Raw genomic sequence first — 14,801 nt, 5'->3', positions numbered from 1 at the left:
TCTCTCTCTCTCTCTCTCTCTCTCTCTCTCTCTCTCTCTCTCGCTCGCTCTCTAATTACACGGTTCCTATTGAATTAAGACGAAGGCCAGGGCAATGAATTCCGATCGATGATTGGGCTATTTATCGGTAGTTAGGCCTCCCGTATTACACCCTCTCGGACGTTGAGGGAGCATCGATAACCTTCGGAATCTACATGCATACCGAGCGTGTAACGTGTTGCATTATGGTGGTCGGGGAAAAGCGATAAATTATGCACCCTCCTCGGTGGCACGCGAAGGGTCGCCCGGTGCCCGGGGATCCCCTCGTCCCGCTAAACTAAACTAAACGTATATTACGATGATCGTCGTGCCCGTTAATGGCACGGCACAGTCATAAGATATTGCAATCCGTATGTTACCAATTATATACACGGATAAACGGATCGGCCGTTTCAATCCATTTAAAAATCGGATACAAGATCGTCGTTTCATGAAAATTTCAAAAAATTTGAGAGTTTGAGAGTTTAACATTTAAGAGGAAATTATATTATATTGTTCGAATTGTGTGAATTTATTTATTAATTCGATAGTGAAAGAATGGAAAAAAAAAAAAGAAAAAAGAAAAAAAGTGAAAGAAAGATAAAAGGTGAGATTATAGAGATTATAATTACGATTAAGATAATAATTTTATAAGAATCCTGACATACATTGAAACATTTATTAATTATTATAGATCCAATGTACAAAGAGTGTTTTATCTCTCTGCAACTTATCTTCTTCCGTAATCTTATCGTTTCAACTGGCGTGCGACATACTTATTCCAAAAATCTCCGCGCAAAATGAACTTTTCTTATGAAATTTTTTCTTTCTCTTTCCATTCCATAACAACGTGTTTCAACAAAAATAATTTCAACCAACAGCATCATAAATATCTCAAAATTACTTTAACTCGTTAAAAAAACTCGTAATGATATTGCCTAATCCTCAAATAATTATCTAATCCTCAACAGAGGCGCACAATGAAAAAAAAAAAAGAAAAATGAACAAAAAAAAAAACAAAAAGCGATCAAAGAATCATCTTTGTCGAAGCAAACTCCATTGACTCTTCTCCCTCAAACAAAAATAAAATCAAGATCGCTCTCAAAGAACAAAAACTAATAAATCATCATTAGACCATTAGGTAAGATACGTAATAAATATTAAATAAAGATTCTTTAAAAGTATATTTTAAAATATTCTCCACATTTCCCAAAACGAGGTGCCCTCCCTCGGCCGTAAAAAAATCTGGTTAGGAGCGTGATCATCGACACAGGCTTAGGAGGAGTCGCAGTAACTCCCGAAACTTCGCCGTCGCTCTTTCCTTTCGACTGCGTATCGAGAATCACGGGAGGAGATGGGAAGAGGAGGAGGAGGAGGAGGAGGAAGAAGAGGAGGAGGAGACACGCGGAGGAGACCCAGGTCCGCAGAGATTCGAGGATTTAGCGATGGAATAAAATCGGTATACGGCCTCGTGAATATGTTGTGCCCCCGACACGCCTCGCGTTTCCCCCGAGGATCGCCGAGGAATTCTGACGTTGGGAACGAATATCGCAGTTGTTCGCCGAGGACCATGAATCCGTTTCCCAACAGCTGCTCGTGTCGTTTTATTCGACGGTTGCTCGGGATATTGACTGCGAGACGGAAGTCGATCGCGGTGTGATTGAAGCTATCCAGTGAAAGAAAATGGAAGGTGAGGCGAAATTGAGCGAATTTATCGCGTTTATTTATTTTTTTCTCTTCACTTTTTTCATTATACAATTGAAATTTCCATGCTATACATTGGAATTATATTATATTATATTATATTCTTATGATTTGGAATTGTTGTTAAAAATTTTGTACTTGTAAAATTATTATAAGTTTCAAACTTTAGAAACTTTAGGATCTAAGTTTTACAAAGAATTTTGAAGTTTATCATTGAATGCGATTGAACGATAGAGAGAGAAAATTTGCATTTCAATTCCCGTTCTGACGATCTGACTACAAGCGATGCAACGTAGTTTCTGACGGTCGTAAAACTTTTCGGCCGATTCCGTAGCAACAGTTAAATTAAGAGGTTGAGCGCGAAGAGGTTGTCGATGAAATCTGGGCTCTGTAAATAACACGCGAGTAAACGTGGCGCGTTAAAGTTTGTTCACGAAATTCGAAGGTCTAGTTCCGTGCCGGTTCGAGGCGTCATAAAATTTGCGAAGATTACTCGCGTTCGAAATATCAGTCGTCTGAGCAAGATAAAACGGCAATTAATATTAACTTGAGCAACGTGTCTCGCATAGGGTAATAAAGATACCGTGTCCCGTATCTCAACCAACATCACCGAGAAACATTATCATTGCTCGTTTCCATTGGCGTAGACTTTGATCCCCGTTTACACGACCTTCGAATGTCTGAAAGCGACGTTGCGAATCGCTTTGACCAAGATCAGTGATGTCGAAAACGATCGTCGATTAACTCTTTTCGCTTCGAAAGATTCGAATGTTTCTTTTTTTTTCTTTTTTTTTTTGGATTTTTATCTTCGATTTTCTTACGATACAGTTATCTTCTTTGAAGTAATTCATGTATATTTTTAACATAGCGCGATCGTTATTTTATCAAAATTCAAAAATTATCATCGTATAAAATATTAATTTATAAATAATTCTTTTTTTTAATAATTTTCGATCGAGTCAGTTTCGATACCTCGCTCTCTGGTTATAAATTTTCATCGTAAGAGTAAAGAGTAAGATAAAAACTTCTATCAACGTCACAATTTATTTACTTTTCTAGGAAATTTTTTTTTTTTTTTATATATATAGTTTTCAAGAGTACTAAAAAATTAGACGTGTGTACATTTCGAAACGAAAGATAAGAAAAAAAAAATAAATAAAAGGTTGAAATTTCTGGATCGAATCTGAAACGAAATCTGAATATATTTAATAATTTTCGTTTTTACAAATAATTATTCGTTTAAAATTTAAATGATATCAGTTATCGGCAGATTTCGAGTTATTCCGTTTAATTAAAAGCTATCAACTTTGTTATTAAGGTACTCCGTTTTAATCGACTTAATTCCAGTTTAATCAACTTAATCGAAACACCCATCGGTTCCGTTTTGTACAACTCACTTATTGGATTTCATTTAAGTTTCTTTATTAATTTCGCCGTGGAGAACTTTCATTCATCTGGCTAATTAAAATGACTGTATTCCTCGATTACTTTCCCTTCGTTTCATTTTATTAGCCACACTGATTTAAAATATTATCAACTTTCTATCGATTAAATCTTTGCACATAATAAAATATTACTTACTCCGATTCTATTGATTAATCGTACGTATAATTCTTTTTATATTAATATAAAATGAATTCGTGATATTTCTTTTTTTTTTTGAGAAGTTTATATTCTTTATATTATAAATCTGTTCGTTATAAATTGTTCCATAAATTTTTTAAAAATTATTTATCGAGAAGATCGAGATTGCGAAATTAGTAAAAATTTATTCGCGTTATTCTTCGACAAATTCTGGAAGCATTTATAATATATATAGTTCTCTTCAACCTATTCTCCTCTCTTCCAAATTCTCCACCTGTACAAGTTAGACCATAGTATATCCTGTATAAACCGCATAGAGTAGATCTCGGGTAGAGTGTTATTTATTGGCGGTGCGGTGGTTTGAATCGAGCCAAAGTAGCAGACCAGTCCTCTGTCTTCGGCTTACATTCGAAACCAGCTTGCTAGTTCGATCTTGAACGAAGTAACCATACGGATCGTTTGTTCGAGAGAAAACTAATAGGGTTTGCTGGCTTTAATTAGGTTTTTGCAGAATAAAAAGTCGAAAAGTGGAAAATAAAAGAAGATGCAAGAAGAAGAAGAAGAAGAAAAAAAGAAGAATAATCAAAAAGGGGGTGAAAAGAACGCGGTGTGATGAATTTTAATAGGAGGTAGAAAAATGAAGGAAATTAAGGAATTGAGAAAGATAAAAAAGAATGAAATAATGAATGTATAAGAGAGAAATATTTTGTAGGATTAAACTTTAATAATGAAGTATAACGTTATATAATGTTATTTGTGGAATTTAACATTATTATAAATGTAAAAAATTTACTGAAATATTTTTTTTATCCATATCACTTTTAAAGAAAATTTTTCTAACATTCAAAGAATCTTATTTTAATCATTGATAACAGAAGATTTCATTTTAATTTTAGTTAAAAAATTGGATGAAGATTCAGAATCTCGAATCTTCTCCTTTACTCTTCCCAACAGTTACGATGCAACGATTGTTCTCCATTTAATATACTCGACAGCCTTTGTGAATCGCAATCAACGTGAGTGCAAAGTGTGATAGTACTTTAGTATGCACGTTAGTATAAAACTGAAGCGTGTACCCTTTTTAAATTAAATGACAGTCCTACCTTTTCAAACGATTAATTTACTAAAATAAATAAACTGTTTCTACAAAAATAATTTACGTACAAAATGATATTTTAAAAATTCATTAACACATTTTAACGTGTTAATTAAACTTTGACAAAACTCAGATAAGAAAAAAAACAAAAGCGATTAATTTTTACTCTAATATCTTATGTCAAACATCGAAAAATTTCCAAAATCACCAAATTTTCCTCCACTTATATATATATATATAAATAGTCTTCTATTTTATATTATTCCCGCATTAAGGATACGCGATACGAGTGTTCTGAATGCCGCGCGTGTAGATATTAATTTAGCCCGGCCAACAAAGTTCCGGGGAAAGTTAAAAAGGCTGCTTGCGCGCCAAGGCACACGCGCCCGTCGCGGCCGCATAATTTCCCCAAACTTTTTACGAGACAACCCGAGAGACGCCTCGAAGTAAGATGATACAAACTAATCTCGAGCACCGGCAAACTTTCAGTAGAGACACTTGAAATATGGCTGGCAGTGATCGCGCATGCGTATGTGCTAACCAGGCATGCGGTTGCGCGCATTAACGCTTTTCGGATTGTACGAAACTATACGTATTCTCATACATCTCCGTTCAAACGTAGGAAACGCTTGTACTAAGAGACATTACGTAAAAACTTAAAAAACGTATTATAAAGCAAACTTTCCTTTAAGAGATCCCTTCGCTAGCTTTTAAAAAATTAATTCTAAATAGATTCTCTTCGTTATTTTCTTGTTCATTTAACATCGGACGACTTTCTCTCCAGATATTGTAGATACATGTACGGTTACAAGTCATTCGCTTTTTGCAGATCCCATGCATAGATGCATGTAAAGATCATATCCAGTATTACATAATGCATTTCTGTCTCCTTTTACTTTTTCCTTTTCTGTCTATCCATTCTACGCATATGGCGCATCGACTAACGTGTTTCAAATGAGGTCTTTCGCGGCCAGGGAGTCGACTGAGATTGAATATAAACGCGGGAATAAGAAGCTGTTTTATCACGCTCTTCGTTCAGCTTTTACTCTAGTGAAATTGAGGGCTTAGCGGCATGGACTTAGAGAATCGAGAGAATTTTTCCTTGGTGGCCTTCTTCTGCTTTCCCCGCGAAAATGAAACGACGCCAGAGACGTTCAAGATGGCCGCCGCGAGTCTTACCATCGAGGCGTTCGTTTAATTCTCATGATAAGCGTTATTCGTGCTTTCGAATTTTCCGTGGTGCACGTTTTCTCGCTTCCTCCATTACGTAGAGTCGTTCAACCATCCGGTATACCCCTCCTACGATAGTAATTAAGAATTTTGGCTAACGAAAGTTCCGAGTCGGATAATAGAATCGATCTAACCTTGTCCTCATTTCCTCCTCGAGTGATCATCTTTTTGTCATCGTTTAAACAAACTTGGAACTTTGTTCTTCTTCTAAATATCTTATTTAATAATTTCGCTTCGATGCAACAGATAAAATCTCGTCTTGTCTATTTTCATCAATAATAATAATAAAAAACAAACGAATGCTATATCAAAATCGGTATTATAAAAATGAAGAAAAATTCCAAGTCTATCCTATCGCTGGGGAGGATAACATTCTGGGGGCAAGACTCTTGGACAAAATATTATATCTTTTCGAAGAAAGAGCAGGCGCGCACGCACGCACGCACGCACTCATGTACACACGATATCGTTAAAATGCAACTGACGCATGATTCAACGTTCTGTCGTGGAAGAGGATACGAAACGAAGAGCCCGCACCTGCAGGGCACTTTGAAGTAAGGTAGGTAATCCCTGCTCGCACGACGGTTACTAAGCCTCCATGATTTAGAAGCTCTTGGAGTATTTTAAGAGTCCCCTTTGCTCTGCCACCCCCGAAAACAGCCGCGTACAAATACTCGGACCCGCGACAGGAATGCAACATCGAGACCATCGTCGTTTCTGATTTCTTAATGTATCGGATAGTTCATCAGAATCGTTCAACAATGAATGATTCCATATTGATATTAACCGTAAAGTTGAATTAAAAGTTTTAAAAACCTTCATAAAAAAATAACAAATATCGTCCGATTATCTTCTTTTAAGACTTTTTATTCTTATCCAAAAAGTAATCTGTATAATCCCACCTTTCCATAAAACGTTCGAATACAAAGTAAAGAAAAAGAAAAAAAATCTACATGTCAAATAGCGAGAAATGAGAAAAACATAACCTCTTATAAATGCAAAAGAGTTCCCCTCCTCTCTCTTCCCCAATTTGTCCAAGAATAAAAGTAGAGAGCACGAGGAACGTTCACAATTCGAGGATCGGAACGTATTAAAGTCGGATCCTAATATTCGAGCGGAAAGATAGCCAGCATCTTTCGGATCTCCATTCCTCAAACAACATAATCCCGCGGGACTAAACTTCTTTCCCGGTGTTCCACGTCAAACGAGCACACATCGTGATACCGAGAAACGAATCGAGGAACCAAGGGAACCGTGTATATATGTATGTATGTATGTATGTATGTATGTACGTATGTTGGTCGCGGTACGGGATGGTCGAGAGATACCGAAGAGGAGAGAAACGAACGAGGAGAGAGAATCTGGACATCCGGAGGCAATGGCCCTCTTCAGTAACCGGTGCCTCAAGAGCCACCCTCTCCTGTTCTAACCCACCGCCGCCTTTTCCGACCTACGAACCTACCCACCACCGCCTTCCCTTTTCGCTCGTTGAATCTAATTACACCCGCCAAGACCCACCCGCTCGAGAGGGAGACACGTAAAGCTGCTAAGAGGAACGGAAAGAAGAGGGTCGGTTGCCCCCTCCTCCCCCTTGCTGTGCAAGAGGGACAACCAGATTCGACTAAGGGGCCGAGGGGGTGAGGTATCGAAAGGGGAAAGAAGGAGAGAGAGCGCGTGAGAAGCAGAGAGAGAGGAGAGCGTGGAAAAGCAGAGCGTTGCCAAGCGACGGGAGCCATCTTGGAGGGTTGCAGCCACTAATGGCCTAATGAATTTAATGGAGGCTTCCCGGCATAGAGTAGCAGGAGAACTGAGAACCGAGGTGGAGAATAAGAGGGATAGAATAAGACGAAGCTCGGGCGAGGCGAAGGAGGGACAGGGAAGATGAGAAACTCGACGTCGTTGTCGTCGTCGACGTCGTTGTCGTTTCCCTCTGTCGTCCTTCCTCTAGTGTCTGTGTCTCTAATTTCTCTGAACCGAACATTCGCCGTGACGAACGAAAGAAGGAAACGGAGAGGAAACGGAAACTGTGGACGATGATGGAGGGCGAAGTATGGCTCTTCCTTCGAAGAGTCGAAGTCGGCCTCGAAGGATCGAGACCGACGACGTTCTTCTTGCCTTACGAGATCTTGAATTTTCGCAATTAAGTAAAGGGTGAGTGGCTGTCACTTTCGAGGGAAAGGAAGAGGTGTAATTTGTTTGACATTCTTTTTCGAATTCTTATTTTTATTATTCTTACGGTGTTATCATCGATGCTATGTGAAATTATTTTTGGAATGTCATGTTGCTGGAAGATGTTTTACGAAACAAGTAGATAAAGTTTGCGTCTCTGTAAGAAAATGATTTATGAATCGCAAATGATGTCATGATGGATGTAAGTACTCTCTCTCTCTCTCTCGAAGAGAGAATTTATCAATTTAATTAGAATAAAAACTATAAAAGAAATTTATTGTATTTGCTTAAAAGAGAGATTATGTAATATTAAACTGTACCCTTTACATTGAAATTCAAACATATTAATAAATGTTCCCGCAACCTCGCGAATCTCGCAAATTAGATAAGTATACGTAAATCCGAATTGAAACAGGTGCGCTCGAGATTGACCCTTGAAAGGGTGGTTTACTCATTGATAACAAACGCAAACGATACGAGATTATTACGAAGATACGGATATTATAATGACAGTTGTACCTTCGCCCAGATAATGCAATGAGAAACTCGATGTTTCTATCACTTTAATTAGTCCGCTCGCTTATTTACGCAGCACTCGTGATCTTTCGTACGTGCACAGACAAATAGGAAAATATTTGAACGAAGAACGATTACGTTTTTCCAAATTATGTTTTTTTTTTTATGTAGATTATAGAAATAGTAATCTTTTGAACATGAAGAAATAATATCGAGGTTGAAAAAGTTGAAATACTTTTTTTTTTAAAGTTATTATTTTTCTAATATATTGATATTTTTTTAATTTATTTATATACGGGATTAATTCTATGATTTGAAAATTTAAAAGAAAAATTCTAAGAATAAGTTCATATATCGAACTTCATTGTACTTTTATCATGCAAACGCGTTTTAATTCATTTTCTTTAACATATACTCGCTTTTATTGGTACGTAGTCTTGGTATCTGCGCGTGCGTGAATGAACTATGAGCGATCAATTCTGAATTTCAGAAACTCTCTTTGTCTAAAATATAGTGTCTAGTTTAAGGTTATATAGCTTGTTGTAATATAAAAATGAATATCGTTTTTTCGAATTAATAAATCGTCAAAATTATTTAATTCAGTACTGTATAATTAAAATACATTTCAAAATTTCAAAACAGAAAATTTGATCTTATTACTCTTATTACTCTTATAATTTACCACTCTTAGAAAAAAATTACAAACTCTTTCTAAGTAAAAATTCATATAACGCAATAGAAAAAAAAATGAAAGAAACAGAATAAAAATCTAACATCATAAAAATGTAAGAATTAAATTGTTGAAGAAGAATCTTAGTCACATCGATTTGCCCTAGAAACGCGAACAGAGAGTGGAAGTACATAAAGACTGAAGTTCTACTTCTTATCAGCGGGGACAAGAAAAGCGAAGAACTGTCCCGACCAAAATCCACATCTACGTTCTAGAAATGAACTTCTGCTGGACTTCTTGAAACGATTCTAATTACAAGCTGATTGTATCAGACATTGATTTATGAAATTCCTTCATCAGCTTTCTGTCCAATTATATTCAAATGGTGAAGCAAATAAAAGTAAACGAAAACTCATTCGATTAATTTGTCTGTAATAAAGAGGAAAAAATCTGATTTAAAATTTTCAAAAAATTCCAAAATTGAAAAAGATCCAAAATATTTAAAGATCCAAATCAAAAATCACACCAACTCGATTATTCTAACTAACTCTTAATCAAGATCACGCGTTCACCACCAATCAGATAACGATCTTTCGACGAGACAGTGTTCGCCAATGTTCGATTGATCCAGTCAAAGAATTGGAAAATGAGGAAAGGGGGAAAAAAGATACGTAAAAAATGACAAGTCTCCGTCTCTTTCCCGACAAGATGAGAGAGTCACGGTAAAGATGGGTCGGAAGAGGGAGGCATTGCATCCGGAAAATAAAGGAAAGTAGCGGCGGTAATCCACAGCGCAGGGCCAGGGTCTTACCAAGGCTTCTACGGATGTTTATTGAGTCGGTACGCGCACGCGCTACATGCAACACTATCATCTCATCTCATCCGGTCTCGTCTCATCGCCCGTGTACCAACTCTTTCCTCCTTTCCGTTCACGCGTCTCACTCCTTTTCCCTCCTGATTTTTTTTTTTCTACTCTTCTCTCACCCATTCTCTTCCATCCTTATTTACTTTTACTTTCCTTTTCACATCATCCAGTTTGCCTCTTCTCACCCTCACCCACAGTTCGATTTTTTCGTACTAAAATCTTGCCTCTTCGTTCGTTGCCGCTTTGGGTCTCGTTTCTTCTCCTCCTCGTGGCTGTACATTCTCTTTCATTTTTTCACTCCGTCACTCCTTTTCTTCTTTTCCCTTTTTCATTCCATCCACCGTCATCATCTTATTTCCACACTACATGTGTGTATTCGTTTCTTCCTCTACCACAACCCCCATAGAGTCACCGCTATCTTATCCCCAGTCGTCTTCACGACGTCCATTCAATCCTATCTCATCTGGAGGAGGTTAGCCTGAAACCGTCACGCAACCGTCTCCCATTTTCTCTCTTCGACCAGTCCAGGGAGAGCTTCATTCATTTCTGGCATCGAAGGAAAAGAAATCGAGACGGAGTCGATTACGAGTGTCATTTCTACATGACGCTCTTTTCTCTTTTCTATTTTTCTGTTTTTCCCTCTTCTTTCTCCGAATGCCTTTGGTCCATGTTTACCCTGTAAATAACACGACAGAGGATATTAGAGAGAATCGAAGGCTGGATATAGTAGCTTCGAATTATTCTTGGATATCACTTGGACAAACTAGAGGCTATCCCTATGAGAATGGATATTTCATAAAAAATTGTAATTGTCTTTCATTCACATTCGCGAGTTCAAATGGGTAAATTGAAATTGAAATACGATATCGATATTATGTTATTTATAATTTTAATAAACATCAGTCATTAAAAATTATATCTCAACATGAAATTTATTATTCATTGAATGAAAATTGAATAAAGAATAATATTCAATAAAAATTTAATTTAGAATTATATCGTATAATCTATCTAAAATTATAATTAACATTAAGCATAAATACGTAAATTCTGATTCTAAAAAAATGATTTTCAAAATTTTAAATGAATTCATATGAATGCAAATAACGTGACAAAATTGTGAATAATGTACAATAATGTACAACAATAGTTACAATAACGAATTGTAACTGTCATTAAAATCTGTGAGAGCAGCGAGCGAAGTACCTAGTAAGGGTAAGTGAATGAGTAAATAAAACCGCTTTTACGATTAAGAGATTAGTCGTTGGAATTTGGCGCTGTGGTTACGCGTCTTATAATATTTTAGTACAGGCGATTAAGCAGGATTGGGTTGACGACTGATTCGAGATTTTTTTCACTGTTCCTTTAAAGTTCTACAAAAAGCAGGCAAATTTCTTCAACTATATCATTTTTAAGCGAATAAAATATAAAATCATTTCTCTTATAAAAAAAAAATATGGAATTTTACCTTTATCGATTAAAAATTATCAAATAACAAAAATAAAAATAATAGTAATATATATATCGATGTTTAAATAAATAATTCCAAATATTTAATTATCGTTAATTCATTTTAATTGTCGAATTAAATCTATTTGTTATTTCTCTAAAAAAATATTAAACTTGATCGTCATACTTTTATCGTTTTCGTCAAACGTTATCCTACAATCGTAAAATAATTTACAGGGAACGAATTTTACCTTCTTAAATCATCGCAACAGGGCTACAAGCCCGCTTCGTTAAGAAATAAGAGTTCAGGTGAAAGTGTTTGAATGTAAAAAGAGGTTCACGATGATGAGTGGCGGTAGAAGAGCGGAAGAGGAGAAGAATAGGTAGCCAAGAATGCGAAGTAGGGTGATTTTGTTCGGCCCTCTAAGCGGTGGGATTAAGTGCTACGTAAATTCTTCCGGCGGCCTGTTCCTCCTCACTGCGGATAAAGAATCGCTGCTTGGTTAAACACATCGTCCACGAGGAAAAATGAAAGTCAGATGGGGTTGAAATATATATATTTTCGAATATTATTTCTTTATAATGATATAAGGATTTAAATATAAGGATAAAATAAAAAATAACTTACATTAATTTCTTTAATTTAATTATTACTATAATTTGTAGAATAGATTTATATATTTATGAATTTTATTTTTAATAAAATTATTTCAGTAAATTTAAATAATATATTTTTACAGAATAATAAATTTAAAAAATTTAAATTAATCAAGAAAACTAGCAATCATTAATTAAATGATATAAATTGATATTTTATTAAGAAGAATTAATTGTAAATTTTATATAATATTGTTTATATATTTTTTATGTACTTTTTTTCATGATTGGTATGTATCTTATAGTTATTGTAACATTATTTTATAAGTTTTTATTATTATTAAAAATTATTCGCAGATTTACAAAATTTAATTAAGTAAAATTGTTTACAAAAGTAATTAAGTAAAATTGTTTCAATTAATATTATTTTAATATATTTTCATATTTTTTTTATATAAAAATGTCAAATATTGTAATCTAAAATGTAATATAACGTCATCTATCGTACAAAATGCATACAAGATTTACGAAAAATGGATTTGATTTTTGAATTTTCTATATACATATTAAACATAATAATTTCATTTAGAAATTAATAATAATATATTATAATATTATATTTATAATATATTGATTTTCAAAAATTTTCACATTTTAAAGTTGAAATTATTTGAGGTCGATAGATAACTATCTCAAAACACAGTTACCGAGTGAGGAAAAGTCAGATCAATGCTATTTTGTTATATCATTGATTGCACGATAGATAATATGCAAATTTCATATTTATATATTTTATTCATAAATATTTATATTATATATAATTATTCGAAAATGTTTTAATTAATTTAATTATAAAATGTTATAATTAATTTAATTATAATTTATTTATCCTATTTTTCAAAAAATGTTCTTAATACTCAAAAGATGACGTTAACAGTCAATTCTTATTTTATCTCTTCCTCTTATTATCTTTCTCCCACTTTATTTTCTTTTCTATATTTGTTTTTATTCTACATATTCTACAAATGTATTTTAAAGATAATGTCAATTTCTGATTAAAAATATAAAATTATAATGTATAAAATACAATATGTAGAAAATACAATATTTGAAAATACAAAAATACATAAAGGATAGAAACATATATAAGATATAATACGTAGCAAATAGCAAGAATAAGAAACAAAATCTACTTTTTTCAAGGTTGGTATTTGAGATATAGTATTTTATGAAATGTTATATTTGTCTTATTATATTCTCATTGTCAGTGTTCTCAGAATTTGAATTAATAAAAATTTATATAAAATTTAATAATAAATAGATTTAATAATGTATTCTTATCAATTTTTTTTTCAAGAATTCTTTCAAAAATGATTTATATGTTTTATTTTTATTAGTGGGTTTATTATTAATGGATCTATTATTAATAAGTTTAAACAAAGATAAAAAGATATATAAATAGTATATAAGTATATTTTTAATATCTTTATATAGATTAAAATTATTTACTTAACTATTTTAACATATAACATATTATTATATTATATTATATATTATTATATTATATTATATTCAATTAAAATTAAAAAATTTATCACGTATCAAAAGGAATGTTAATTTATAATAATTTCTTCTATAATAATATATAAGATATCAAATATTTTAAATAATTTTGATAAATAAAATAAATAAATATTCTTCAATAAATATTGTTATATAATTTTATAAGTAAATTTCTATTAATTATGTATTTATTTAAAACTTAAAATACTTATATTAAAATACTTATAATTTTTTATGTTTTTAGAAATTATTTATGAAATTTTTTATAAAATTTATAAAAAAAATAATAAAATAATACATAGATTTGCTTGTAAGGTGACTATCGTTCGTTTACATTATCAATGGTTGTACACCAGGTACGAAAGAATTCGTGTAAGTGGATGGGTGATACGTTCACACTTATCGTCATGGCTCCGTTTATATGGAGTTTTAGAGGGAACATTAACCGGTTTTTAATTGATATCCAGATATTACAGTATCTTATCATATTAATTGGATTTTTTAATTTATCTCTGTGTCTTTATGAAGATCAAATTGGAAAATTTGACTGGTAAATTATTCGGAATTCTTAAATAAATGTTGATTATAATGAATTTCTTAAATAATGCAGTAGCATGTTACCGTGATTTGACAGTGTATCAATTGTGTTGAATCATTCTTAATTAACGATTTGTCGTTATATTTATAGGAAGCAGAATTATGTTGGTAAAATTAAATTTGCCAATTTTGATACTGTCTCGGCCGCAAAAAAGATTATTGTTGCTACTGAAGAAAATGTTATTGCTGCGCTGAACCTTAAATCAGGTGGGTTATAAACAATGTATGAACATTTAAACATAATAATAATGTATAATTTTTTAATTTCTTAATTTTATAAAAATTTGCATTGTTTAATACCCATTTAAATGTAATTACAAAATAATTAAATTTTTGGTATTTATTTTTATATTTATATTATCTAAGATTTATAACTTAATAAAAATAGCTTCTGTAATATAAATAAATTAAATATTAAAAAGATTAACAATATAATTTTGATATTTTATTATAATTGTCTCAAATATATTATTTAATTATTTAATATAGTATAATTATGTATTAATAGATATGTAATATTAATAGATATCTAATATTAATAATAAATAATTATAAAAATATAAAATATAAAAATTATAAAAAAATAAATAAAATTTTTATTTAGGACAAATATTATGGAGACGTGTATTAGAAAAAGGATATGCAGGTCAGATACGAGCATTAGGTGGAGTTACAGATGAAGATCTTGTTTCTGTAAATGGAGGTGTACCAGCTATTGTACGTGCATGGGATTTAGCCACAGG

The 14,801-nt window shown here is 32.8% G+C and overlaps 1 protein-coding gene across 1 annotated transcript in view; it reads left to right on the top strand.

Annotated features, from left to right (window-relative positions):
• The first annotated feature begins 13,797 nt into the window (after nt 1–13,797).
• The window catches only part of LOC102679370 (ER membrane protein complex subunit 1), a 6,519-nt gene continuing 5,515 nt past the window's right edge, over nt 13,798–14,801 (top strand). The window contains 3 exon segments of the mRNA XM_031509953.1: nt 13,798–14,011; nt 14,150–14,265; nt 14,663–14,801. The exon segment at nt 14,663–14,801 is cut by the window's right edge and continues 2 nt beyond it. Of these exon segments, the coding sequence (XP_031365813.1) occupies nt 13,803–14,011; nt 14,150–14,265; nt 14,663–14,801 (464 nt within the window). The 5' untranslated portion in view covers nt 13,798–13,802.

The sequence above is a fragment of the Apis dorsata genome, unplaced genomic scaffold, assembly GCF_000469605.1.
Source record: "Apis dorsata unplaced genomic scaffold, Apis dorsata 1.3 scaffold_194, whole genome shotgun sequence".
NCBI classification, from domain to species: domain Eukaryota; kingdom Metazoa; phylum Arthropoda; class Insecta; order Hymenoptera; family Apidae; genus Apis; species Apis dorsata.
This window is presented reverse-complemented; position numbering and strand designations above follow the sequence as displayed.